This window comes from Hypoxylon trugodes, assembly GCF_022578975.1.
Source record: "Hypoxylon trugodes strain CBS 135444 unplaced genomic scaffold F4822scaffold_1, whole genome shotgun sequence".
Lineage (NCBI taxonomy): Eukaryota > Fungi > Ascomycota > Sordariomycetes > Xylariales > Hypoxylaceae > Hypoxylon > Hypoxylon trugodes.
The window spans coordinates 1,118,438-1,143,998 of NW_026250016.1; the positions used below are offsets into that span (position 1 = coordinate 1,118,438).

The 25,561-nt window shown below is 47.5% G+C and overlaps 10 protein-coding genes across 10 annotated transcripts; 7 read left to right on the forward strand and 3 right to left on the reverse strand.

The window, feature by feature from the left end:
• Positions 1–215: 215 nt before the first annotated feature.
• Positions 216–1,477, forward strand: F4822DRAFT_384577 (translation protein SH3-like domain-containing protein). Its single transcript, XM_051456539.1, has 2 exons — positions 216–473; positions 546–1,477. The coding sequence occupies exons 1-2, from the start codon at positions 284–286 to the stop codon at positions 1,088–1,090; spliced, it is 735 nt and encodes a 244-aa protein (XP_051319191.1). The 5' UTR covers positions 216–283; the 3' UTR covers positions 1,091–1,477.
• Positions 1,478–5,479, reverse strand: F4822DRAFT_384579 (potassium transport protein TRK1/TRK2). Its single transcript, XM_051456540.1, has 3 exons — positions 4,794–5,479; positions 3,064–4,739; positions 1,478–3,010 (listed from the first exon to the last, which is right to left on the reverse strand). Exons 1-3 carry the CDS (start codon positions 4,888–4,890, stop codon positions 2,090–2,092), a joined length of 2,694 nt encoding a protein of 897 aa, XP_051319192.1. The 5' UTR covers positions 4,891–5,479; the 3' UTR covers positions 1,478–2,089.
• Positions 5,480–7,680: 2,201 nt separating this feature from the next.
• Positions 7,681–10,358, reverse strand: F4822DRAFT_12171 (DNA repair helicase RAD25). Its single transcript, XM_051452599.1, has 2 exons — positions 10,228–10,358; positions 7,681–10,168 (listed from the first exon to the last, which is right to left on the reverse strand). Exons 1-2 carry the CDS (start codon positions 10,253–10,255, stop codon positions 7,701–7,703), a joined length of 2,496 nt encoding a protein of 831 aa, XP_051319193.1. The 5' UTR covers positions 10,256–10,358; the 3' UTR covers positions 7,681–7,700.
• Positions 10,359–10,675: 317 nt separating this feature from the next.
• Positions 10,676–14,224, forward strand: F4822DRAFT_384585 (pseudouridine synthase). The gene is made up of 4 exons (XM_051456541.1): positions 10,676–11,059; positions 11,116–11,209; positions 11,271–11,600; positions 11,649–14,224. Exons 1-4 carry the CDS (start codon positions 10,932–10,934, stop codon positions 13,866–13,868), a joined length of 2,772 nt encoding a protein of 923 aa, XP_051319194.1. The 5' UTR covers positions 10,676–10,931; the 3' UTR covers positions 13,869–14,224.
• Positions 14,191–16,382, forward strand: F4822DRAFT_12214 (putative GMC oxidoreductase). Its single transcript, XM_051452600.1, has one exon. It carries the CDS (start codon positions 14,512–14,514, stop codon positions 16,297–16,299), a length of 1,788 nt encoding a protein of 595 aa, XP_051319195.1. The 5' UTR covers positions 14,191–14,511; the 3' UTR covers positions 16,300–16,382.
• A 362-nt stretch (positions 16,383–16,744) lies between these two features.
• On the forward strand, positions 16,745–17,669 carry F4822DRAFT_384591 (FKBP-like protein). Its single transcript, XM_051456542.1, has 3 exons — positions 16,745–17,130; positions 17,194–17,305; positions 17,375–17,669. Exons 1-3 carry the CDS (start codon positions 17,014–17,016, stop codon positions 17,527–17,529), a joined length of 384 nt encoding a protein of 127 aa, XP_051319196.1. The 5' UTR covers positions 16,745–17,013; the 3' UTR covers positions 17,530–17,669.
• On the reverse strand, positions 17,594–18,571 carry F4822DRAFT_384592 (40S ribosomal S12 protein). Its single transcript, XM_051456543.1, has 3 exons — positions 18,410–18,571; positions 17,949–18,264; positions 17,594–17,892 (listed from the first exon to the last, which is right to left on the reverse strand). Exons 1-3 carry the CDS (start codon positions 18,410–18,412, stop codon positions 17,768–17,770), a joined length of 444 nt encoding a protein of 147 aa, XP_051319197.1. The 5' UTR covers positions 18,413–18,571; the 3' UTR covers positions 17,594–17,767.
• Positions 18,488–20,213, forward strand: F4822DRAFT_384597 (40S ribosomal protein S22). Its single transcript, XM_051456544.1, has 2 exons — positions 18,488–19,309; positions 19,552–20,213. Exons 1-2 carry the CDS (start codon positions 19,177–19,179, stop codon positions 19,809–19,811), a joined length of 393 nt encoding a protein of 130 aa, XP_051319198.1. The 5' UTR covers positions 18,488–19,176; the 3' UTR covers positions 19,812–20,213.
• Positions 20,214–20,230: 17 nt separating this feature from the next.
• On the forward strand, positions 20,231–23,387 carry F4822DRAFT_384598 (glycosyltransferase family 90 protein). Its single transcript, XM_051456545.1, has 2 exons — positions 20,231–22,671; positions 22,730–23,387. Exons 1-2 carry the CDS (start codon positions 20,885–20,887, stop codon positions 22,821–22,823), a joined length of 1,881 nt encoding a protein of 626 aa, XP_051319199.1. The 5' UTR covers positions 20,231–20,884; the 3' UTR covers positions 22,824–23,387.
• Positions 23,388–23,704: 317 nt separating this feature from the next.
• On the forward strand, positions 23,705–25,561 carry F4822DRAFT_384600 (WD domain-containing protein). Its single transcript, XM_051456546.1, has 3 exons — positions 23,705–23,981; positions 24,041–24,275; positions 24,343–25,561. Exons 1-3 carry the CDS (start codon positions 23,826–23,828, stop codon positions 25,125–25,127), a joined length of 1,176 nt encoding a protein of 391 aa, XP_051319200.1. The 5' UTR covers positions 23,705–23,825; the 3' UTR covers positions 25,128–25,561.

The following is a 25,561-nucleotide window of genomic DNA, read 5'->3' on the forward strand; positions in this document are numbered from 1 at the left end:
ACTTCTTATAATGGTCTGCCCCGCGTACCAATTCGTTAATATCGTTAAAAGGTGAAGCTTTAAATTTAAATTTCCGACTATAAAATCAAAATCGATAAAAATTCCAAACGGAGGGACGGCGGTTACCGGTGCCAAGACTCCGACCCTCCCACCCGCAACAAAATTTCTCCACCGTCTTATCGATAACGATTATCTCCAGTTCCTCAATCCAATCTTCTAAAACTACGAATTCGATATTTCCAAGTTCGTCATCCGACCCGACGAGACAAGACAGACGGACACAATGATCACACAATCGACACGGCGGCCGTTAGGCAGCTGGAAAGCCGTCTTCCGGCGAGTCCAGCAACAACGACAACAGCCAATACCACAGCTATTCCGATCAATGGCCACCGAAACAACTCCCACATCCGACGCAGCAGTAGCTATACCACCTCTCCCTCCATCTACGATACTAGCAAAGCCTCAATTCTGTATGTATTTACCCCCCTCAGCTACCCCCTCGATTCCAGAAAAACAGTTCACTAATACATAACCACGAATAGACTCCCCCAAATTCAAAAAATCCCCCTTCGCAATCTACCCCCGCGTCCCCTCAGCCCGCAAAACCCACCCAGCAGCCCTAGAATCCTACCACGCCCAACAAATCACCCGGCTCGACCGCACCGGCGCGCGCCGCGCCCTCTTCAACAAATCCAACGTCGACTCCGCACGCGTAGGCGACGTCCTGCAAGTAACAACCCGTCGAGGCGCCGGCAACTCCGGTGAGCCCTTCGCCGGTGTCCTCCTCTCTATCCGGCGCGCCGGAGTCGACACCGCCATCCTCCTCCGAAACCATATCTCGAAGGTATCGGTAGAAATGTGGTTTAAAATCTTCAGTCCCAACGTCGTAGGAATCGAAGTAGTATGGCGACGACCGAAGAGGGCAAGGCGTGCTCGTTTGACTTATATGCGCCAGCCTAAACACGATATGGGTAATGTGGATCACCTCGTCGAGAAATGGCGTCGTACGAGGAATGTGTTTACGACGAAGGGGAAGAAAGCTGCTGCGAAGACTGCAGCGGCGGGAGCGCCGGGAGCGAAGCGGTAGGGGAGTTTGGTGGTGAAGTGAGGAGGTTAGAAGTAGGTGATGAGGAAGGGGCAAGCACTTTTTTCTCCGTCTCTAGAGAAGAGATGAAGGACGAGAGGCTAGATACTGCGGAAGCCTACGTGTACAGATATATACGCCTCCCGTGGATATGTACCATATAAACACGATCTGCCACAATTCCATATCTTTACAGCGTCAAATTTGAAATCTTGCGAATTAAGTAGGAAGGGACTCATATATCCTCTTTACAGTGCAAGCCAGGTTGGGAGGAGCTGCATTATTCACCAACAACCTAGCCCCTTTCATAGATCATGACATCAAATTATGTCCACGATATTCTAGTGGCCATACAGGTATAGGGGGCTAGACAATCGATCGCGAATAGTCATAATAGAAACAAGCCCTGGCCTCCAGAGTAGGTACTTAACTACCTAGGTAGATACGTTAAGTAAAATAAATATATACGAAGCATAGCCCGATTCCTCGTAAAGTCCGAGACCGAACAAAACTATGAAAAAAGGATTAAATAAGTCATATCTCCTCCCATATAGGCTATTCAACACTTATAAGCCCTTGGAGAGTTTCTGTATAACCTGAACGCCGTATTGAAAATGTGACGAATGCCTTACCCCAAATAATGAAAACTTGCTTCCCCTTTCTAATATTTAATAACCATATTCTATCCGTTCTTAGCTTGAGCCGCCATCTCTAATATTCTTCATCTCTGCAAATCAAACGCGATTCTCTCTAATCTAATTCTCTCCTATCATGTATCCCTGCTAATGCAGATGGAGATGGGTATATGCATCATCCTGTGCTGCCAAGATACCATTGTACTCTCGATCCTCGACGCCACCAAGGGTTACGAAACACGAGTGGCGGCGGGCTAGCGTATCCCGTGCCACGATGACGGGCCGGTATCGGTTCTGTAGCCGCCCGTCGGGTTCCGTTATTCTTCGGTTTTGGTGACTTCTCCCATCCGGCTGAACCCTTCCTCCACTAAGGAAATAACGTCGGCTGGGTATCCGCTCGTCTATGTCTAATCCTTCCTTGAGCGTCGCCATTATCACCGTGCCCTGGGTCCGTTGTTCGTCTCCTAAGCGTGTCCATCCTACCCAGTCCTATTGAGGCTTCCGTCTTAGCTATCGAGAGATGCGGTGGGTGTACCGGTCCCGGATGCAGAAGACCCGTAAGCATATGTCTCCTATCGACACTACGGCTACGACCTCTTGCTGCGCTAGAAGGCCGACGATGATGATGAGGAGGGTGCCCAATCGACATCGCAGAATGACGACGCTGTAACCGTAGCTCGCCTTCCTCAGCCTCCTTACGATTGAGGTGCTCGCTAGGTAGAAGGACAGCTCGATCGAGCCCATATGGTAAACCACGGTGGCGGCCACGGATCTGCATAGCAATAATAACCAGCTTCCCGACGACCGTAAATTGGGAACACAACGAAGCGTTGACACCCGTATATCCCAAGCTAAGTCCGACCGTGCCATACGCACTCACAACCTCGAACAGCACAGCAAACATAGAAAAGTCACCCGACATAAGGCGCGGGCCTTCGCTGATTGTGAGGATAAAGTAGCCGACAAAGATATACCACAAATCGAAAGACAGTTGACGACGCAAATGGGTCCCAACATATGACATACTACTTTGCTCATTGTCGTCGACATCGTATGCTGTGCTATACACACCGAGCGACTTCTCCTCGTACACGTTCGTCCTACGAATCGAGATAGCGACGGGGAAGACGGATATATACATCATGATGAGGTACGATGTCTGCACAGCTGGGTGGATTTCGGACAGGCTAATGCATGAAAAACCAGCGGTTCGAGTAGCTGTGGCTTGGAACCATCCGTCGAGGAATCGGATATTGAGCGGCAGACCATCAACCGCGCTATCATGAAGCTGTTGGCATATTAGTCATAGGTAGTACTCGGAGGCCGTCGTCAAGTACTTACGTCGAGAATTATAAACAGTATTAAGTCGATTCCATTCAAAGCAACCAGGATAAAGAAAAGCCACCAAGTAGCGTTGGAGGGAAACAAGAGCGTGAAACAACGCCGCGGATGGTCCATAAGGAATCTCAACTCCTCCCAAAGGCCGGAATTTCTAGGTGCAATGAGAGAAAATAGCCATATCATAAAACGAAGCATGATAGGGAAGCCGGTGTTTCCAAGGATGATAAGAAACGACATGATCAGAAGGGGGAATATGGCCGTATTAAATGAATTCATACTATCGGGGGTGAGTGTCAAGCCGAGATCCATAAAAGCAGAGTTGGCCGTGAAGAAACCCCACCACACTCGGCTCTGACCTGCAGCATCGATGATTTGGCCATAATAGTCGTTATTGTTGACTATCCAAGGCACCAGGCAGATCATCCCAAAGAACGTATAACCGAAGAAATAGATCGTTAAGACAAGGGCAAGCGTTTTCAACGAGCGATATTCAATACCACCCAATTCCTCTCTCTGTTCCTCTGAAAGCCCAAGAAAAGCAGAGTTCCGACCTAGAGTTGGCTGCCAACTCAGGTATGGCATCGGATCTTCTTCTTTGCCTTGCGTCAAGACAGATTTGATCTTCTGCAAAGGATTGATACGAGAGGTTGATGCACCTGTGTCGGTGTGATGTAGCTTCTCTCCTTCCTTCCTGGGTTTTCGGAATTTAAATACGCCAAGAGTATGGGCAGCTGCTTCGACGTCTTCCGCTATCTCTTCCGGTAAATCATGCTCTTCTCTGCGTCGTTTCACGGGTTCCTCGATGGTTATTGTTGGCTGCCGATCTGCCGGGCGACTCGCAAGGTGTAGGGCCGAGGTCGGTCGGCGGGGCCCCTCGACACTCGACTCTCTTCGCTTGCGATTCGCAGGATCGGGGCCTTCGGGGCCTTCATCGTCTAACTCCTCTGGTAATGCACCTCTATCAGCGTCCCGCGGCCCAGGGATTCTTAGGACACTTTTATCGGCATTGCGCTGTCTTTCTAGAATAGCGATGTGTTCAGCGTCAGTCCGTTTTTGTGGTAAAGCTACCTCGTCGTCCTCGTCCGATTCAAGCGCATCACTCCTTTTCACTTGATCTGAAAACTTAATCTGTGGAGGAGCGGGCCGTTGGGGAGGCCGATCTTGGTCCTGGTCTTTGTGATCTACGTCATCAATGTGATCGAACCCATTTGGAAGTGTATCTTGCTTGGTCGTTCCATTGATGGTGTAGTCGTCCAACAGAATACCATCATTAGTCATTCGAGATGATTTGGCGGTGTTGTGCATCACCATGATATTTCGACCATTGACGCCCTTTTCCACATCGGCGGCAGTCGCTTTCGCTTTAGTTCGTGATTTAGCGAGAGAAACTCGCCGCGAAGTTGCTTCCTTAGCGATATGTTGAAATCTTTTTTCGAACCAATAGAGGCGCAAGAAGACAACAGAAGAGTGGATGGTGATCGGATTTGATAGCATCGTAAGGAAGTAAATAACCAATTGCTGGAAGGTATTAAGCAAATTGGCGTCAACAGTATTCAATCCTGCTTGGGTGTTGGCACCACTAGCAAAGAAGAGAGCGTCTATATAGGCCAATTGGCCTTTTGCAGAAGCGAAAATCAAGATAGATCCTATAATGGTCCATCCTATGATCCAGAAGTCTAGGGCATATTAGCTGACCATCGAAATGATCGCGACAATAAGGCAAGACCTACAATGAGCGGTGATGAAGTTAAAATGAGGGTTCTTGGATAGAAAAGATGGGCGAAGGGCCTGGAAAATCTCCAAGAAACGCTCTTGAGGTGAGCCCATGGTTACAAGGCTGTTACAAGGCTGTCGTAGATCGGTGATATGTTATTCGTCGTAGCTCAAAACAACGGGAAAAGCCAACGTTAGAAAACCACTGGATCGTAGACCTGATTCATAAGGTCGCTGATGAGAGCACGGGTTCTCCACATTATGTTGATGGCTCGTTCTGAAGCTGTACAAAGTTAATTGAGTTGACCCGGGGAAGGTGTCGACAGATATGTAGAAAAGACATTGTTGTATGACAAGAGAACAAGACCAATTAAGAAGAACGAAAATAGCTTGGAAGGTGATATGAGATGGTGAAAGATCCGACAGGTAACTACCGGCCCTAGTAAGGATACATAAGATAGGGTAGCTCATTATCACTTCGTACACAAAGAAAGAAGGCTGAGACAAAAATCGGGTCCACGAGATGTCCGATAGTGGAGTGACGAACGCCTCATTCAGATATTGAGATGAGGAGACATGAAATCAACGAAATTTGCAATAGTAAAAAAAAAAAAAGAAACAAAAATAAATAGAGGCAAACATGATGTAGATAGATTTCATATATAGTTTATTAAACTTACCTGCCTTATATCGTGGTCATGATATTAGGGAATTGACAAGTGAAGCTATACGTCCCGAGGAGGTCTTGGATGAGGGGGTGGTGAGTTGGAGATGGTTGAAGTCGAAGTTGGAGTTGATGGGAAGTTCAACAACTTATCCACTAAGGACCTAGTCAGGCAGCTGGAGGTAAGCTCGGCAGAGTAATGGATAATGACGGGGGAAAGAATCGACAGAGGCGACACACTTCTAATGGAAGTAACGACTCAAGAATTTCGCTAAGATTAAGTGGGACCGTCGAAAGATATCCGAATATCAATAAAAATGATTGGTCAATCACCTCGACAAGACTTTCCTGCACGTCCTGCCCGCTTTCTTTGCTTTTTCTTTTCCTGAGTCCTAACTCGGATATCAAATAAAACAAGGGGGCTTACACGAGATTGGCTGAAAAATTGGCAATTAGGAAGTGAGGAAAGAAGCGCCAAGCCTGACATTAGACGGGTTGACGAGCTTGCCAGATAAAAATTTTTCTGACTGATGTTTTTTTCAGAAAGCAAAGAAGGAATACCCTAGGGTGATTTTTTAATGGTCCGAGATTGATGATGTACTTGACATGGGTTCAAATAACAGATAGCCGGCCAACGGCGTGTTTTGAATCAAGCACAATGGCACAAACCATAATCTCTGTCTCTCTGTCTCTTTTTCAGGCTGACAGGGATACAAGGGATACAAGGGATACATGGGATCGGCTTACCGGACTAAACTCGACTTGTTCTAGCTCTTGAATCTGTATGCATGTACGTATGCAAAGAGAGAGGAAATACAGCCGGAGTAGCGTATAAGGTTAGGGTCCGCGGCAAGTAGTGCTACGTAGGAAAAAAATAAGATCAGACATAGAGTGAACTAGAGCTTTCCTTCTTTCTCCAAGCTGCAAGCTCTCTAAGCCCCTTGTTACCTACTGTGCTGCGTCAGCAACCGGCATCTGAAATTTGTCTGAAATCAATTATGTTTGCCAGAGTTTGCGGATGTTCTTCAAAAAGGTCTAGACTGTTCTCTTCGTCCCTCCGTCTTGAATTGGAAGATTGTATTCGCGGATTGTCAACTCCATCTGCGGAATTTGGAGTCGTCGAAAAGACCCGGAAGCTCTTTTTCTTTACACGGTCGTCACCTACCTATCCTACAAGGTACCCCGAATTAGGTATGACAAGGGTAATTGATTGGTGGGCTGCGCCTTGAACATACAATTGAACACAATTGATGTGATAAGGGGCAGAAGTGACTAAACTTTGTTAAACAGTTGAACAGCAGATTTATGTACAAAATAGGATACAAATGGTCATGATGATGATGTCACACTCAGATGGCGCGATGCAGACCATGTACTCCGTGGACCAAACGTGGTCTAAGCGCGGGGAAGCTGGGAAGTTGGGAAGCCGGGAAGCTTTTAGTTCATTATGGAAGTACATGCCTTTCTTGGTAGGCGCTATGCTAAATTGAAATTAGTTATGCGCTTGAGTACGATCGAACTAATATCGAATCTTACATCCGTCCTTATCAAAAATACGGCATTGCGGATAGAATACGGATAACGAATAAAATACGGGATGAATAAGAACATACTTCAAAAACACACGATGCCTTCAATAATATCAACTATTATTATGTAGGTATGTGTAGGGCGGCAGAAAGGGGGGCAAAAAAATCTATGTGTTGGCTCACACACCGACTTAACCATTTCCCATTATTACCGTGGAAGATATAGCAATGGTAACTCAAGATAAGCCTCCCTTTCAGCAATGCGACCCCAATCGGATCCCGTGAATGCCAGCCCATGTCGTGCAGTGTTTTGAGCAAATTTTAAATAACTCCCGTAGCCACGCAATATGCGCGAAAGAGGTTACATCTGATACACTAGGGTACGTAGCACTGCAGCTATGATCCGTGGGATAGATGCGTCTGTCCATTGTGCTGGGATCACTAAGCTATCTAAGCTACGGCCGGGTAAAGTGCCTCAACAGGGTACCTTGGAGGTACCTATGAGACCTATGAGATCCTTTCAGGTACATCGGTGTAGGTATCACTCTCAAGCTGATGTACCCAGCCTACCTCAAATCAGCGGTGAAATTCATCTTCCCTCTTCCAATCTCGGGGTATACTCGCGTCCCGCCCTTTTCCTCAATAATGCCGTGAACGCCACCATTTTCCTCTTTCCTCGTACCTCAATATAAGCCGGTAGTACATAGTATACAAACGCAAAAAAAGCAAAATCAACGCTGAGTCTTGAGCCTTTCCTTTTCCCGAGCCATCTTCTTGAAAAAGGCATTGCTCTTTGCCGGCTTCTTCTTGAGCGCCTTGTTGGCACCCTTCCTCGATTCGATGTAAGCCATATCTTTTCCGCCACTAAGCTCTTCAAGATCGCCCGCGGCACGCTTGATACGAGCCTTTCTTCTCACACCTGGAGCGTAGAAGAGGTCATCTGCGACATCATCGTCATCATCTACTTTCTTGGACTCTGTATCAACAACAATCTTTTGGAGAAGTTCACGTCGTTCTTGCGCTGTTTTAAAAACTAGATTCTCCATATGTTCCATTCCGGTCAGTTGTGTGATGACCTTGAAGGAGTATCCCTGATCGACCAAGAAAGCCTGTCGCTTGGTTGAGTAGTACATCTCGGGTGTGTCTCTTGAGACAAGAGAATAGAAAAAGGCATTAAATCCCTCGTCCGATCTCCGCTTCGCTCGGAGGATACGGCCCAGTCGCTGTGCCTCCTGTCGGCGAGATCCGTAATGAGAGGATATTTGGATTAGACAAGTGGCTTCCGGCAGATCAAGGGAAGTGTCTCCAATCTTCGAGAGGAAGATGGTTTTCACGAGGGGATTATGCATAAAGTGGTCTAAGACCATCATCCGCTCAGCGTTACTGGTAGACCCGCAAATGTAAGCTTTACCCAGAGCTAGAGCGATTTCTCGAAGTGCGTAAACGTTGTCAGAAAATACAATAATCTTGTCGCCTCGCTTCTCGTGGTAATCAATAAGGAATTGGCAAGCTTGGATCTTGCGTGGGTTCATGACATATAAGTTCTGCTGCAGACCCCTGTTCTTCTTTTGTCTGTTAAACTCTTCGAAGAACTCGGCAGTCATTGGGCACCAGACTTCGGCACATTGAACTTTGGCTATGTGGCCTTGCTCTGACAACTCCATCCAGTTTGCCTCATATAGCTTAGGTCCGATGAGGAAGTTCAAATCAGAAATTTTGTCATCTTCTCTAAGCAGCGTTGCTGTCAATCCAAGCTTTGCGTGACTCTTGATAGTATGAGAGACCTTGCGGAAAATGTTGGCGGGGACGACGTGAACCTCGTCTAATAACATTAAACCCCATTCTCGCTCTCGCAGAAATTCCATCATTTTTTCCGTATCATGCGCACGCTTCTTCCCTGAGTTTGTAACCATGGGGTACGTTGTGACAATGATACCAGTGTTTCCAGGAAATTTTGATTTGTGATCCGATGTGAACAAGGTGATATCTTGAGGATCAATATTGGACCACTTCAAAAATTCGTTACGCCACTGGTTCGCCGACATCGTACTGGTACAGAGGACAATGGTGCCCTTTTTGATGGTGCACGCGGCGGTAATACCTACCAGCGTTTTACCAGCGCCACAGGGCAGCACAATAATGCCACTCTTTGCTCGACCATTTCCGAACATTTTACTCAAACTCTTCTCTTGGTAGCTTCGGATTTGCGTAGCTGGCCGTAGATCGATCTCGAGGTTCGCATTTTTGTCGTCGTTACGGAAATCGTACTCCTCTAACATGGGGTATTGGATTTCTAGAGCACGCTTTTGAACCACTTCAACTAGAGGATCGCTAATTTGAAAGGCGTGAACGGCTTCTTGATTATCATCGTCGTCATCCTCTCTAAGGGCGTCGAACGGATTTGGAGCCTGTGTGTTCTCGCCACCTTCCTCTTGTGCCTTCTCGTCTTTCTTGATTTGTGCCTGCCGTACTCCCGCGGCGTTGGAAGTACCAGGAATCACAATGCCCGCCATTGATGGGGCGTTGGTGACTGTTTCGGTACCTTGAACACGGCATGGCCCGATAACAGGATCCTTTAATAGCTTCTGTAAGACATCCGGATCGGTACTCTCGACGAAATATTTTGTTTCTTTGATGACTAGCTTGACTTTGCCGTAACTGGACGCGCAGCTTCCGATAAAATTCATAATCGAATCGGGAACAGGGGTCTTAGAGAAACGCTCTAGGGTATTGACAATGTCTCTGGGCTGCAAACCGATGGACACAGCCGCGTATAGACTATGACTAGTAAGGGCATATTCGTGGATGAAGGTCGGTCGCGACAAAGGCTCGGCAACGGTAATGAGGAAATCTTTCGCTTGCGCGGCTAAAGGGCTGAAGTTCTCGAGGATGATTCGGCCTCTCTGAGGATCTATCCAAATTGGACGGCTCTTGAAATCGGGCTTTAGAGGTAAATACGAGAAATCACGTCTTCCTTCTCGAAAGAATCTCCTAGAGGTCCAGTCTTCTTCGTGGCTCGTGGTGCTGCGAAATGTCGCTAACGAGAAGCGATCTACGACCTTTTGTATCTGTTCCTCGTTTTCGGCAGGCTCTTCCGGGGAGCCGGGATCGTCATCGTCGGTATCGATGGATCGCGGCGTAGCGGAACCAGGTGTTGAGGTTGTAGAGGCTCGTCCAGATTTAGTAGGCCCCGAAACATCTTAAGTAGTTTAGCATCATCAATTCCTCTTATTGGGAAAGGGGGGGGTGCGAACTTACTCGCTGAAGCCTTTCTTTTGACCGGCATTCTGGCGGCGAATAATGGGGTGCTGAATATGGGATATAAAGTAGAAAATGTTAAGAAGAAATAATGCCCGAACGGAAGAAGAGGCGAAGATTCCAGATGCTTTTATGTAAAGTGAACCTTCAGGTAAGTAAATGGTCAGAGGCAGACGCTTAAAGAACATGTATGTTCTAACCAATCGGAGAATTGATTAGATGACGCTAAGAATGACCAAATTCTAAGGTCCTTGTACATACTTAGAGGACTTGGGGGTCAAGGTGGGGGCTACGTCAGGTTTCTAATCTGTTAGAAAGTGGGTCTGATCGAATACACCCTACCGCCTTCCTATTTAGCAGAATTACTTGCCACACCGCCTTCGCGGCTTCACTTTCTGCCGTCAAAAGTTTTCAATCCCCATATCCTTCACCCCACCAGGAAGTACATAATACATCCCACCTTTATAAGTACAACATCACGAATGTGTGGGTTGATGTGCATGTATTAACAGCATATCGCATCAATCCTGTAGATTTTTAGTTCTACGTATTCATTCATTCATTCGGTATAATTTCATAGATGTAAATGTTTTGTTTGTCATTGTCACTTTCAAACCCACATATTTCTTGTGTTGTGTTTAGAGGAGCTGCTATCGATCCAAACAAACAACTCTTTCTTCAATTCTCAACGTCATATTGCAGTAATGGCGACCCATACTGCCATGGCTCAAGGCAGCAATGCCTCAGTACGCAGCTCTTTTGAGCAGCGTATTGGTATCCTTCATTACGTATCGCAGAAGGAGCACGGTTGGCATGGCCAAATTCGCACAAGGTAAGAGGAATCTATCTATACTCCCATTCATTCGACTCCATGCTAATTAATCCCAGATTCACCGACTTTCAAGTCCACGAAATCAGTAGCGATGGAGAGGTCATTCACCTTCATGACTTCCAGACGAACGCAAGAGGATTGGCAAAAACCGTGAGCTTCTTCGGTACCCAGCTATTCAATTCGCAACTAGCAACTGACTCATCAATTGCAGGAGACTTCACGCCAATCAACGGCTAACACCCAGGTCCCCCAGGCAGACTTTCCAAAGAAGGATACAACTGCAGTCGCTACCACCGACGAGGGAAACCACGAATCTCAACCTCGGGGTGGTTCAGAGCAGCCAAAAGAAGAGGGAGGTTCAACTGGCTTATCACAGGCTGATCAGACAATTTTGACCGATCTTTTAGGTCAAAAGACTACTGAAGAGTTGATTGACCTATATAGCATAGCCAAGCGAGACAAGAGGTCGCAACCCGACGTCCTTCCCGTTGTGAAGATTGCAGCAATATCGGACAAAGCTCAGAGGTCCAAGGTCCATTCGGTAGGTCTTATAAACCCTCAATTGATGAATTATACTAATACCCACAAGGAAATTCGCCGTGTATTTGACGGCAAAATCGATACCAGCACCGAGAGCGATGGCTCTATTAAGGCAGTTATCGTCCGAAGAAGTAATCAACAATGGGGCAACCGCTCCAGAAACGAGAGGTCCAGAAACAATGGACAAGGTGCCGGCCAGGCCCAGGATGGCAAATTCTTGCATTTCACACTCTACAAGGAGAATCGAGATACCATGGAAGCTATCAACCAAATCGCTCGCATCCTAAATCTCAAGCCTAGCTTCTTCGGTACGGCTGGCACCAAGGATCGCCGCGCTGTAACGACACAACGTGTCAGTATGCGAAGACGAAACCCTCAGTCATTGGTTTTTCTAAACAATGACAAGATATATGGCGTCAAAATTGGGGATTTTAAGTTTGAGCATCAAGCAATTCACCTAGGACAACACCAGGGAAATGAATTTGTCATTGTTGTCAAAAACTGCCACTTTAGCGACACCGAGGATCTGACATTCGAGCAAAAACTCGATGTCGCAAAGTCCACTATAGACTCGGCCCTAGAGCAGGTTAACAAGAATGGTTTCATCAATTATTATGGCACTCAGCGATTCGGCACACACCAAATTGGAACTCAAGAAGTCGGAATGAAGATTCTCAAACAGGATTTTGAGGGCGCTGTGCAAGCGTTGCTATCCTTTAACCCGAACTTACTGGAAACTTCCGACCCAAGTTCTATCGGGGCGAATCATCGTGAGGATGCTGCCCGCGCACGAGCCTGCTCAATCTTCCTAGATACTGGAGATGCTCAAGAGGCATCGAAACACCTTCCCCGAAGATGCCACGTCGAGTCTACATTGTTCCGTCACCTTGGTCGCCAGCCTAAGGATTTCCTTGGGGCGCTTCTTTCGATCAACCGAGGGATGCGTACGATGTACGTTCACGCCTACCAGTCGTTAGTGTGGAACTTCGCAGCGAGCAAGCGTTGGGAACGTTTCGGTATGCAATTGGCTGAGGGTGATCTAGTTCTGATTGAAACCGGATCTTCCACCTCAAAAGGTGATCTTCAGAACACAAATGACGAAGAAACAATTCACCTTGTAGATGGAGAGTCCACCGCCGAGGAAGCACATGGACTTAAAGCACACGCGTTGACGGAGGAAGATGTTCGCAGTGGAAAATATTCCATCTTTGACGTCGTATTACCTACTCCTGGTTGGGACGTTGTGTACCCCGGCAACGAGATTGCACAATTTTACACAGAGTTCATGGCGAGAGAAGAGAATGGAGGTCTAGATCCTCGGGATATGCTCCGTCATCAGAGGGACTTTAGCCTTCCCGGTTCCTACCGCAAGCTAATGGGCAAATTCATCGGTGTTCCTAGCGCTTCCGTCCGAGCTTACACAAACGACACGCAGCAATTAGTACCAACTGACCTTGATCTTATACGATCTCGCAAGGCCAAGGAAACATCAGAACAGGCAGCCGCTCGTCGAGAAATAAAAGCTGGACCCGCAGCTTGGCAAGGGTTTGTTGACAACGTACAAGAGAACGAGCTTCAGGCGTCTCGTGCTAAGATTGAGAGACGAAAAGCCGAGTCTTCTAACGTTGTAGAATGTCAAGCGAGGGACACCTGGGTTCAGACTTCAGTCGACGGAAGCAACAAACGAATCAAAGTTTCTAAGCAAACCGACGTGATAAAGTTGGTAGACGAGAATAAGAATGAAGCCCCGCAAGAACAAACAGATGAGATGCAGGTGGACGAAGGTGCAACTGATCAACCCAAAGCGTCCGAAGAGATGCAGTCGACAAACCAAGGCGGTCGAGATCCTGCCCTTTTGCCTTCTACCCTTACATCACAGGTGCGGACTATCGCAGAGAATACCATTGAGCTATTTATGGCAGCAATAAGAATGTTTACTGACAATGATAAGAAGGTTGATGAGGACTCTGTCCATACCGAAGCGCAACATAATGAAGCCGGACCCGAACGCAGAGCGGGTGATAGCGAACCCACCAATGGCAAGACAACACCGCCGATCGATACCACCGCTAGCGAAAGTGAGACGGCTGCAAAAATACCCTTCACAGCTACCGACGGCAAGATCGCAGTGATCGTTCGATTCTCGCTAAATACTAGCCAGTATGCGACTGTCGTCCTTCGAGAACTACAGGGATTCACACCTTCGAACGGCCATTCAATTGTTCCCGCATCGTCGGCTTCTCCCAATGAGGATGCGATAGATTCTTAAAGAAAGAGTTGGCGCCAAGACCTACCTCTTGTCAATACTATGTTGATATCATCTAGAAGGGTCCTTCATTGATAAGATCCTAAAGACATAGGATTTGCTAATCTTATGTCGTAACTCGAGGCAGAAGTCTGTTAGAAGATTTGCCTACAAAACCGATGAAATGTGCTTAAGCATATTTCGAGGAACGACTTGAAAGAAAAAGTTTGCTAGGGGTTTGTTGAGGATTAAGAGAGATTGTCATTGTTGTGGAGTGTGACAGAAGGGCTGCTGGTCGTTGTGAGGGTGGTCTCGGATGGTCATGGTAAAATAGACTTGATACCCAATTGCTGTAGCTAATTCACACGCTTTATGATGTACACATTTTGTGCCACGATGTCATGATGGCTTCCTTTTTTCCACAACCCAGACTTCGAAAGATTTGAGACGGTAATAGCTTACGTGATCACAGTAGTAGTACTAAAACAGAAACCCGCAGCCAACTATGTGAGCTCTTAAGTATTAGGGATATAAATATGGAGTATTGCCCATTACTTGTCAGGCTGTGCCGTTATATAACTCCAATCACAGCCTTTGTGTCCCGCCCCGCTATATATTCCTTCGTCGAAAATATCGGGAGCATCGGAAACCTGTTATTACGAATATCATGGAGTCTATAAGTTTCGATTTCGTTATCGTGGGCGGAGGCCTAGCGGGGCTCGTGTTGGCTGCTCGGTTATCAGAGGACTCGGATATTAGTGTTCTTGTGTTGGAAGCAGGCGATGATCAGACGGCTGATCCCCGAGTTAATGTTCCGGGCATGTGGTCTTCGTTGGTTAAATCTGAAGCTGCATTTGATTTCAAAACGGTTCCTCAGAAAGAGCTCGGGGGTCGGGAGATCTGGTTTCCCCAGGGACGTATGATTGGAGGATCTAGTGCGCTTAATGGACTTAATTTTGTTCCGACTTCGAAGGTTAATGTCGATGCGTGGGAAGCGCTGGGGAATCCGGGGTGGGGATGGGAGAGTTTCTCCGAGTCGGTGAAGAAGTCGTATAGCTTGCCCCAGCAGGATAAGACGGGAGGGCCCATTCAACTTTTTGCTCCTGAAGAGGAGACCGAGTGGCCGCGGATTTGGAGGGAGACGCTTACAACGCTCGGATTTTCAGTAACTGACGATGTCTTCTCTGGCCAACTTTCCGGGGGTATGGTAATCCTGGACACAGTACAACCTGCCACAAAGCAGAGGAGTTACGTTGGCAATGCATATTTAGAACCCGCTCGATCTAGGAGTAATCTCACCATCTGGACCAAAGCTTCGGCTGAGAAAATACTCTTCGATAAATCTAATGGAACCCCTGTGGTCACTGGCGTACAAGTTCAAAAAGACGATAAAACGCAGATCGTCAAAGCTCGGAAGGAAGTTATAATCTCCGCGGGAGCCATCAACTCGCCCAAAATACTCGAACTATCAGGAATCGGCGATTCAAAGCTCTTGAAGTCGCTTGGCATCGACGTCGTAGTCGACAACCCACACGTGGGCGAGAACCTACAAAACCATCCTTTAGCGGTGCTAAATTTCGAAGTCCGCGATTACCTCCCAGCAGGCCTCGAAACGCTCGATAAACTTATAAGACAGGAACCGGACGCCATCGCCGCGGTTACGGAAGCTTACTCTAAGCAAAAGGGACCTCTCGCTAGAAGCGGTACTAACTCAGCTGCCCAACTACCCCTTTCTGATGATGCGCAACAGGATCTACGAACTTTCCTCTTGCATAATGCTGGGTTGGGGGCGCCCGACACCGCGACGCCGGCGTTCGCAAAGGCACATGAAGAATTCGTGCGGTCCGCAGTTTTCGGATCCTCGCCGTCAGCGTGCTACATCGGGGTTCCAGGCTTCGGTGCGATAAAAAGCGATGGTACAGGCGCTCCGCCGCCAGAAGGAAAGGGGAAGTATTTCACGGTCGTGGTTTTACTCGCACATCCGCTGTCGCATGGCTCGGTGCATATCACTTCTTCCAACACTGACGCTGGTCTCGCTATCGACCCGCGGTACTTCACGCACCCACTCGACATCGAAGTCCTTGCGCGGCACGTACAATTCGTAGTTTCTGGCCTCGCCCGTGCTGAGCCTTTGGCAGGTCTACTTAAACCACAGTCATCCTCGTCACCTTACGCCCCTAAAGGTACTGATATCGAAGCGGTGAAGTCGTATATCCGCGAAAAAGGAGCCGCTGCGCACCATTACACGGGGTCATGCGCGATGATGCCGCGAGCTATGGGTGGCGTGGTGGATCATGAGTTAAAGGTATATGGATGTAGGAATTTGAGAGTGTGTGATGCGAGTGCGATTCCAATTGTCACGCGCTCTAATCCGCAGGCTTCGGTGTATGGGCTTGCGGAACATGCTGTGGGGATTATCCGGAGGGGGTTGAAGGCTGGGGTTAGTGGCTCATAGGTACGTACATCTCGGAATGAGATAGAACGTCATATATCTTTGGGAGCCTTAAAAAGAAAATTTATTGACTTCAATATTTGGTACACTTCGTGATCCTAGATCCCTTGGGTGAGAAGATAGACGCCTGGGTACCTGGGTATGGATGTATATGTTATGAAATTTGATACGGCTGGGGTATAATGGTAGTAGATCGTTACTATGTTCATAGCTAGACTATAGAAGTAGGTATATGATATCCACAAATGTCAAAACTCGACGGCGTTTGTATCCTTGAGGATCGGATTCTTTCGACCTCCTCGGCGCCAACTAGATATAGACAAAAAAGATAGCTAGAACAAATATGCAAAACGTACAACACCGAGGATTCCCTGGTCGTCACCGACCCAGGTACTAGTTCGGCGGTATCTGGCTTATCTATGGGAGAGCGGACGGGATCCCGAGTATTCCAGATCCTATGGTCGTACGTGAAGGAGTTGGAAGCTATCCAGACTTATATATTAGGGTTGAGAGAAAAGAATATGGAGGGGTGGGGCAGTTAAGCGAATGACATCAATGGCCAGCTGGAGAAGCTTGTGTTGACAGCTGTGCGTCAGCTGGTGGACCCTTGTCTTAGCGATAAATTTCATCACGTCAGTTTTCAACGTGGGGCTCTCACATATCCCGGGTCTACATAGTACATCCATCTCACTCAACCGCCAATCAACATCGCCTGCGATGGGTGCAAAAAAGAAGCCCGACAACAAGTCGAAGGATTCCGGTAGTAAGGGAAACGATGATAAGGGAGCTGGAAAAGTAAAAGGCGCTCAAGCCGTTGTGGTCCGACACATTCTAGTCAGTTAGGGTTCCCCTCCACCTCGAAGTATACCCGGCTAACGCACAATTACTCGTATGTAGTGTGAGAAGCATTCTAAGAAGGAAGAGGCGCTGGCTGAAATCAGGAATAACCCTACACTCGACAATTTCATTGCGGTGGCTAGGAATTACAGCGAGGATAAAGCAAAACAAGGTACAACTTACTAATATCTTTTCGTCTACAGAAGACTTGGGAGGCGTCAGGCTAACTATATAATACTAGGCGGCCTACTTGGCTTACAGCGGAAAGGAGCACTGCAGCCTGCGTTTGAAGAAGTTGCCTTCGGTCTCCCGGAGAGCAAGGGTAGTAACCTACACATTGGAGAGGCCAAAACCTCATTCGGGTACCACCTAATTGTAGTAGAAGCCCGAAAATGAGTGGATATGAAGTATCCGTACTACTAGGGTCGTAATTCACAATCGAGAAATATGGCATAGGTGATTTGTGATGCAGTTTTTTTCCATTCCGATGCAATATGGTAACCCCCCTCATTTCCAGCATCTAAGCCGGCCGACGAAGCCAGTAGAGTACATGCCAAGGATTTGTAAAGGATGGCTTGAAATCATCCATTCCCATTTTCTATACCCCCGCGCAACGCCCGTGTGAAGAATCCATTTACTGCTCGGTCTGGAAGTAGTTGAGGAGGATGGATCGCTCGGTCGACTCCTCACCCCAGTCCTTCACCACAACGCAAGAGCAGTTGACGACCTTGCGCGCATTTCCTTCTCGGTCCAAGACGCCTGAAAATAGCCATATTAGTTCCATATCAATGATCTAGTAAGTCTGGGAATCTTACAGAGACCTGCCCACTCGCCGAGTTGCTTGCCATCGGGGACCTTGATCAGAGGGATCTTGTGCTCGGAGCAGAGGGCGATGACTAGCTTCTTGTAGGCCTCCTCTTCGCAAGACTCGTTCAGGACACACATGTGCGCTTGTCGTCGGTCGAGGGCCTTGGATGCTTCACGGAGACCTCGGGCAAGACCGTCGTGCATGAGCGCGAGCTTTAGAACACCCTTTAGGGCGTCTAGGACGGACATCTGACCCTTAGAGGCATCGGCGGATACTTCGACCTCCTCGGGGGCGTCGGGGGCGTTGTTCTCTTCTACGTCCGACTAAATTTGTAGAGGTATTATTAGTAAATGCCTTGCGCGCACACGACTGTAGCCTAGATAGGCACGAGATAGGGAAGACCCGTCGCAATTAAATATCCAAGCGCCTCAACCTCTCAATGAATGGGGTAAGATATATTGAACATACCATCTTGGATTGTATGTGATACCGGTGCGATCCTCGAAGAGTTGTAAAGTTGTGTGTTGAGAGTTGGGGATGTAAAGGTGTAAATTTCGTTGGTGGGAAGAGTCGTTGCGAAAATCAGGAAAATGTTCCAAAAGCGCTGTAATAAATTGGAGTGTATCAATTGAACGCTTAGGCCTAGGAAGGTGCAAACAACTGGGGGGTAGCAGAGATTCAATTGTGTATCGCTTAGGGTTAGTCGCCGGAATTCACCCAATTGGGTGGGGTCTTTTCAGTAGGACCCCACCAACAATTTCGCACAGCCAAAAAAGAAATCAAGCAAATCCACCCTACCTTCACCTTAACTTGCACGAACCTTTTTCTTACCTCCACTGCGTTCAATTCCTATTCAACTTTTCTGCATCACAGAAAAAAAAGAGACGTCGAGCGCCAAACAATTCCTAACCGCTCAACGACCTCCATCGAGGTATGTTTTAATAAATAACTCTGTGCCATGAGTTAAATCAATCCCCCAATGCGCCCTTCAAGAAGCCGGAGGAGGGCAATTAAGGACTCTGCCGCCGTCCACTTCGCATTGCGATGAACGAGTCGAATCCTTGATACGCACCTCCTCTTCAGCATCGAGCGGGCAGAACCCTCCCCAAAGCGGCACATTGGGGGAGGGCACTCTCCATGCTCATGGCTTTTGAAGGCTAATATAACTCTCCGATATGTAGATACCTCATTTTCTTCTCTGAACAACTTGAGAATCTCACCCGAACACCGCCAAAATGGTTAAGACTTCGGTTCTCAACGACGCTCTCAATGCGATCAACAACGCCGAGAAGACCGGAAAGCGACAGGTCCTCATCCGACCTAGCTCTAAGGTCATCGTCAAGTTCCTCACTGTCATGCAGCGACACGGTAGGTTCAACCTTATTTGTTCTCGACTCCCTTTCCTATACTTTATTTTACCCCCATTAAACCACCCATTCGGCATGATAACTGGATAACGGTCTCAAAACGCCCTACGGCCGAAGTCTTTTAAGTTGCCGATATATCGATGTTACCTAGCGAAGGAATCTTACACGTTTCTCTGATCATATCCAACATGAAGTCTTACGTTTAGTCATTCGCTACATTTAGCTAACAAATCTTGTTGCTAGGCTACATCGGTGAATTCGAGGAGGTTGACGACCACCGATCCGGAAAGATCGTCGTTCAGCTAAACGGCCGTATCAACAAGTGCGGTACCATCTCGCCCCGCTACAACGTCCACCTTGCCCACCTCGAGAAGTGGGTTGTCAAGCTTCTACCTGCTCGTCAGTTCGGTTACATCATCCTAACCACCTCTGCCGGTATTATGGACCACGAGGAAGCGCGTAGAAAGCACGTCGCGGGCAAGATCATCGGTTTCTTCTACTAGAGGGATGAATTAAAAAAAAAAGGAGTGAACGAAAAAAGGGATATGAACTGAACTGAATGAAGAGCATTTTCGGCGTTGGGGAGGAATGGATAATGGCCAAGCTACATGCTTGATTTCTTTCAGCCAAATAAGACCACGATACCACGAAATGCTACATGAGTCCAGTTCGATGCAATTAACCTTATTTGTGTTGCCAAGCCCCCTTTTTTTTATTTTTTAAAGAGCCATGTGAAGATGCCGCCGGTTGTACTCCGGAGAACAAAGGTCCGCGAGTACATGTGACTAAGCTCAACTAAGCTCGATTAGGTAATCCGTCTAGCACAATAGTCTCAATCCTTCCGTACGACGGTAACTCCTAATTGAGCTTAATCACCTTAAAGTTCTGTCATCCTATGAGATTATAATCCTCCGAAAGCTTACAGCATTTAAAAAAAATTTGGGATGGTGTAATTGGGGATAAGTAGTTTGTTATACCGCTGATTGCAACTCTGCATGTTCCAATTATGTACATGATTCCAGCATGATATTATCGTTATTCCTGGTTAAAGACGCGTCACAGTGCGTCTTTCCCTCACGTCGATTGATTAAATGGAGCCTTTTGATTGGACCAGACGAACAAACTACCGGGGCTACTTGCCTACCGTAGTAATAGCTAAAAAAACAGGAATGGAAGCGACTACCTACTCCTGAGCCTCACCCCCGGAAGCTGCCCTGCTGGCTCCAAATCAAAATTCTTTCAAGCGCCACGCTACACACTCTAGACACTCTGACACTGCACACTTACACACTAAACGCTATCTCCATATTCTCTCCATATTTTCCATAATTCCCTTTTTCCCTTCCCATCTGGTGCTGTAGTCCCTGGTTCCTTCATATGTACTTCTTGTACATTCTCTCTCTCTCCAACTGACCCACGATACCTAGGCTTAGGTACGTGTACCAATGTCATTCTTTACAATACTATCTTTATTATCTGCCCCCGACATATCTGTCTTGACCGACGTCATTAAGCCTCCCAGCATTCGGTGGCAATAAGGTGTGTGCGAGAGAGATAGAAGAGAAGAGAGGGAGAAATGAGGCCGCGCCAACTGATCTTAACTGGCGGGCTCGTCTTCATTGGCGTCTGCGTAGTTACCCTCTTCCGACTGGGGCCCTCCGGTACCAATCTCTCGGACCTAAAACCTGGTCCTCTATCGCATGGCAAATACGGCGCTGGGAAAGATGGCTCGACAGTACCGCAAGAACCTCCGCCTTCGGCTCCCGTCCCATTCGACCCTAAACCGAAACCTGCCCCCGCCGGGTCGCATCCTATGTGGTACCTGATCACACAGGCGGAGCAAGAGCTTGAAGCTACAAAGGCGCGGCAGTCTAAGAATGTTAAGGATGCGGTTGCTGAGTACCGCAGGCGGTACGGCATACCGCCACCGCCCAACTTCGACCGGTGGTTCGAGTTCGCGAAGGCGAAGGGTGTTCAGCTCATCGATGAGTTCGATATGATCCACGAGTCGCTGACCCCCTTCTGGGGCCTCAGGCCCGCTACCATACGTGCCCGCGCCAAGGAGGCCCTGGGCTTCGATAACGCTCTTTTGGGAATACAGATTCGTAATGGAAAGATAACACATATACAGGGTGGTGGCGAGTGGCAACGTGAGGCTACCGCTGGGATGATGGGCAAATTTCTGAAGTGGTTGCCCGATATGGATTTGTGCTTCAATCTGCACGATGAGTCTAGGGTTGTTGTGCCCCATGATGATTTGGCTAGACTCGTCAAGAGGGCTAAGGATATTAATATGCCAGCGGCAAACCTCCACCCTAATCCGAAGAACGAGTTCACATCCAAGCCCAGGGGGTTGAATGCTGGGACTAGATTTGACGAGAGCAAATTGACACGGTTCAACGTCTTCGCACATCAGCCAACATGGACTCATTCGCGGTTGTCGTGTCCCCCGGAGAGTCCTGCGAGGGGACTAGAGGAGGATGAGAAGAAAGATGATATTTCGAAATACGGCCTAGGAGAGTTGGGCTTTATCTATAATATTACTGCTATGTCGGATATATGTTATTCACCCTCGCTTAGCTCGACGTTCGGTTTCTTCGACAGGCCGAACGCGTATAACATCGTTCATGACCTATTCCCCATTTTCTCGCAATCTAAGATCTCATCATACTCGGACATTTTGTACCCATCCCCTTGGTACTGGTACGAAAAGGTGAGCTATGATGAAGCCAAGGATATGCCATGGGACACCAAAGAAGATAAACTGTATTGGCGTGGATCCACGACAGGAGGTTTCAGCCGTAATGGTGGGTGGCGGCGCCAGCACCGACAACGGTTCGTGCAGAAGATTAATGCGGCGGATAGCGCCAAGATCTTGGTCAATAACGGGGGTAATAACCAGAAGTGGGAGACCAAGGTCGTACCACGAGGGGACTTCAAGGACCTGATAGATGTATACTTCTCAGGGGTAGGGCAATGTGATCCCGGCGACTGCGATGCACAGAAGGAGTTTTTCACAATAAAGGGGCATGCAGAACAGCAGGACGCCTGGCGGTACAAGTATTTGCTTGATATCGATGGCAATGCTTTCAGTGGACGTTTCTACGCGTTCCTGCGTAGTAAGAGTCTGGTGTACAAGTGGGCTGTATTCCGCGAGTGGCATCTTGAATGGCTGAAACCATGGGCTCATTACATCCCCTTGAGCATACAGGGTGATGAATGGCTTGAGTCGGTGAGGTTTTTCGGTGATGGAAGTCTAGGGAAAAAGGAGGCCGAGAGGTTAGCGAATCAGCAACGCGATTGGGCTGATAAGGTCTTGAGACATGAGGATATGGAGGTGTGGTTCTTTAGGCTGCTGCTTGAGTATGTTCCCCTACTTTTATCTCCACGTCCTGGTATTGAAATGCTAATGTCAAAATAGATACGGCAGAGTTGTTGATGACGACCGAGCAAGCATCGGATACACAGTGGGCGCACCCTCGAACAACGCGGAAACTGCCCCTGGTCAAAACTAAGGAGGATGAAGGCATTTAATGCAAGGTCTGGGAAGAAATATGGTCGACTCACAACACATGTTGGATTTGACTGGCCGGCGTACGGTGTGTTTAATGTATAAAAACAACTAGCATGGTCGGAGTTCATTTTTTTTAATGTTTCGCTTCTGGAATATACGCGTACATATACTACGTTACGCACGTACGCGCTTGGATACGTGGACGGATGATGGACGTTCCTGGGGTTATCTACCCAGGTATGCACGGAAAGAGAATAGGCAAGCTGATGGTTTAATGTGCTCGTATATGAGGATGTGAATGATATTAAAGAGTGGGAGAGGGAGGCATATATGGTATTTTGACCTGCGATGATTTCTAGGTCTGATCTGAAAGTATCTATCTATCTATTAGACGGCGAGGTGTTTGACTACTACATAGGGACATAAGGTTGCACCTCATCTGCGAGCCTTTTAAGCTACGCTAGACGGATGGATGGATGGATGGAATCTGAACCTACGTGTACGTATGTAGTATCCACACCACCTAAGTAGAAGTTAATGCTTAATCATGAAGCTATATGTCTTATTCGTTCTTAATGTTTACCATAAGAGATACGTGGTTAGAATACGCCACTCTTAACAATTTATATAAGGTCTTATGCCTCAGTCTTCATACTAAGATTTCTGAATACATTTATACATCTTCATTGCTCAGTTCGATACATCACATACAAGTACCTAAGTACTTATGCACGATTAAAGGGGAACAAACTGATGATTGGCTTGTGTTACATCCAATAACTTAAAATAAAGTTCTTACATCCACACTGTGCCTGCTTATAAAGACCCACTTCGCGGTATTGCATTTTCGAAGGATTGTCCGTGCCAAGACTTTTATCTTAGTGAGACTCGGCTGCAATCGAGCCTCGTTTCCTTCCTTCATGAATTCCTTCATTTTGTAGAACAAGCTCCCAATTCAACCCGCGCATTTATTTTCGCGCTTCATTCACTTCAGTTCTTCACCATGGCGTCAACGCCGATGGATCTAGACGTCCCCGACAACTCGTCGCCTGCCAATGGCACGCCGTCTACGTCGCTGAACATCACGCGCACTCTAGGCAGCGGCTTACCTAGTACGTCGTCGGTGACTGATGTTGCTTCGACGTACCGAGCTACGAAGGTAAACTCTTTAATTCATTTCTTATAATAAATAGCAATGTTAATTGACATGAGGAACAGTTATTCAAGCGAGAGGATATTAAGGATGGCCGACCGCAACCCTACATTCTAAGTCTCGACTACGACGACCCCGGCGAGCTATTGATGACATCTGAATCCGATGAGACGATCCAGATCTACAAAGTTCGAGAAGGTCGTCATGATAAGCAGTTATTGAGCAAAAAGTATGGGGTCAAATTTGCGAAGTTCACGCATAATAGTTCTAGTATAATATATGCGAGTACAAAGCAAAATGGTATGGATTATAGAACCAATTTAATAACCCTTTATGGTTTGGCATCCGCTAACGATGGATTACGTAGATGCCATTCGATACTTGACTACACACGACAATGCCTTCATCCGATATTTCGAGGGTCACCAAGCCCCTGTCACATGTCTAGCGATGCACCCAGGCAACGACGACTTTATCTCTTGCAGTAAGGACAATACGGTCCGACTATGGAACGCGGGAACGAAGAACGAAACCGGAGCCCTTTATTTAAACACCCCACACCTCGCAGCCTTCGATCCCAGTGGACAGGTCTTCGCGGTAGCATCTCCTTCTTCTGGGATGGTTCTACTTTATGATCATCGAAACTTTGAGAAGGCACCCTTCGCGGAATTCGACATTGTAGAGGCATGCAGCTCGATCGATACCAATAAATTAATGGAGGGCTGGACGAAGTTGGAGTTCGCGAACGATGGCCGATCTATTTTATTGGGTACGAAGGGTGAGGGTCACTTCCTTTTAGACTCGTTTAACGGCAGTCTAAAAGCGTACCTACGCAAACCGGATGGTGGAAGCAATAGACTTGCAGCCGGAGAGGATTACACGTTGAACGGCGACGGACCAAGTGGCTCAAACATCGAGGGTGGTGGTGATTGCTGCTTCTCGCAAGATGGACGCTACGTATTCGGCGGGACGAAGAAAGGAGCGGTCGTATGGGATACGCTAGGTAACACACCCGAGAAGATCATCCTCGACCCAGCATACACACTCGAGGATGAGCGCCCGGCTGCTGTAGTCGCTATGAACCCTCGATTCAATTTCTTTGCAACTGCCGATCAGGACTTAGTATTTTGGTTGCCCGATCCACATGCTTAGGAGGCTTATTTGGACGAACATTTTGAGAAGTGGTGGCACTATAAGTACAGAGCGGTTAATGAGAAAGACAAAGGGTGGGTGCCGCTATTTAGTTGATGGTCGTGGTTGGGTTACGTACGGAAGATACCCCCATTTGCATTGCATTGGTGACGGCGTCTAAAAGGGTTTTATTTGCAGATTCTTTCCATAGGCAATAAGCCATTATTTTTTTAGGCGTTTTGACAGATTTCAGAAAAATATTCCAGTCGATTTGAAGTTACCTTGCTGTCGCGATTCTTGTGAACTGATTTGAGATCACAAAATAATTATACAGTTGTCTATATTTATGCTGCTTTATGAAATGAGGCTTGAGCTACCCCGCGGGTCTGGGAAGAAGCTCTCCACTTTTATAACCACCCTTGTCTAATATTGGGACCCCACGCTGCGCACCGTCC

Bases quoted from the DNA above. Each gene is read 5' to 3' on its own strand.
- F4822DRAFT_384577 (XM_051456539.1), top strand. From the start codon at position 284: ATGATCACACAATCGACACGGCGGCCGTTAGGCAGCTGGAAAGCCGTC. The intron at 474-545 runs GTATGTATTTAC...AACCACGAATAG, and splicing joins ACTAGCAAAGCCTCAATTCT to ACTCCCCCAAATTCAAAAAA.
- F4822DRAFT_384579 (XM_051456540.1), bottom strand. From the start codon at position 4,890: ATGGGCTCACCTCAAGAGCGTTTCTTGGAGATTTTCCAGGCCCTTCGC. The intron at 4,740-4,793 runs GTAGGTCTTGCC...AATATGCCCTAG, and splicing joins TAACTTCATCACCGCTCATT to ACTTCTGGATCATAGGATGG. The intron at 3,011-3,063 runs GTAAGTACTTGA...ATATGCCAACAG, and splicing joins TACTGTTTATAATTCTCGAC to CTTCATGATAGCGCGGTTGA.
- F4822DRAFT_12171 (XM_051452599.1), bottom strand. From the start codon at position 10,255: ATGCCGGTCAAAAGAAAGGCTTCAGCGA. The intron at 10,169-10,227 runs GTAAGTTCGCAC...AAACTACTTAAG, and splicing joins CAAAAGAAAGGCTTCAGCGA to ATGTTTCGGGGCCTACTAAA.
- F4822DRAFT_384585 (XM_051456541.1), top strand. From the start codon at position 10,932: ATGGCGACCCATACTGCCATGGCTCAAGGCAGCAATGCCTCAGTACGC. The intron at 11,210-11,270 runs GTGAGCTTCTTC...CATCAATTGCAG, and splicing joins CAAGAGGATTGGCAAAAACC to GAGACTTCACGCCAATCAAC. The intron at 11,601-11,648 runs GTAGGTCTTATA...AATACCCACAAG, and splicing joins AGAGGTCCAAGGTCCATTCG to GAAATTCGCCGTGTATTTGA.
- F4822DRAFT_12214 (XM_051452600.1), top strand. From the start codon at position 14,512: ATGGAGTCTATAAGTTTCGATTTCGTTATCGTGGGCGGAGGCCTAGCG.
- F4822DRAFT_384591 (XM_051456542.1), top strand. From the start codon at position 17,014: ATGGGTGCAAAAAAGAAGCCCGACAACAAGTCGAAGGATTCCGGTAGT. The intron at 17,131-17,193 runs GTCAGTTAGGGT...ACTCGTATGTAG, and splicing joins TTGTGGTCCGACACATTCTA to TGTGAGAAGCATTCTAAGAA. The intron at 17,306-17,374 runs GTACAACTTACT...ATATAATACTAG, and splicing joins CGAGGATAAAGCAAAACAAG to GCGGCCTACTTGGCTTACAG.
- F4822DRAFT_384592 (XM_051456543.1), bottom strand. The intron at 17,893-17,948 runs GTAAGATTCCCA...GGCTATTTTCAG, and splicing joins CGGCGAGTGGGCAGGTCTCT to GCGTCTTGGACCGAGAAGGA.
- F4822DRAFT_384597 (XM_051456544.1), top strand. From the start codon at position 19,177: ATGGTTAAGACTTCGGTTCTCAACGACGCTCTCAATGCGATCAACAAC. The intron at 19,310-19,551 runs GTAGGTTCAACC...TCTTGTTGCTAG, and splicing joins CACTGTCATGCAGCGACACG to GCTACATCGGTGAATTCGAG.
- F4822DRAFT_384598 (XM_051456545.1), top strand. From the start codon at position 20,885: ATGAGGCCGCGCCAACTGATCTTAACTGGCGGGCTCGTCTTCATTGGC. The intron at 22,672-22,729 runs GTATGTTCCCCT...ATGTCAAAATAG, and splicing joins TTCTTTAGGCTGCTGCTTGA to ATACGGCAGAGTTGTTGATG.
- F4822DRAFT_384600 (XM_051456546.1), top strand. From the start codon at position 23,826: ATGGCGTCAACGCCGATGGATCTAGACGTCCCCGACAACTCGTCGCCT. The intron at 23,982-24,040 runs GTAAACTCTTTA...CATGAGGAACAG, and splicing joins CGACGTACCGAGCTACGAAG to TTATTCAAGCGAGAGGATAT. The intron at 24,276-24,342 runs GTATGGATTATA...TGGATTACGTAG, and splicing joins TGCGAGTACAAAGCAAAATG to ATGCCATTCGATACTTGACT.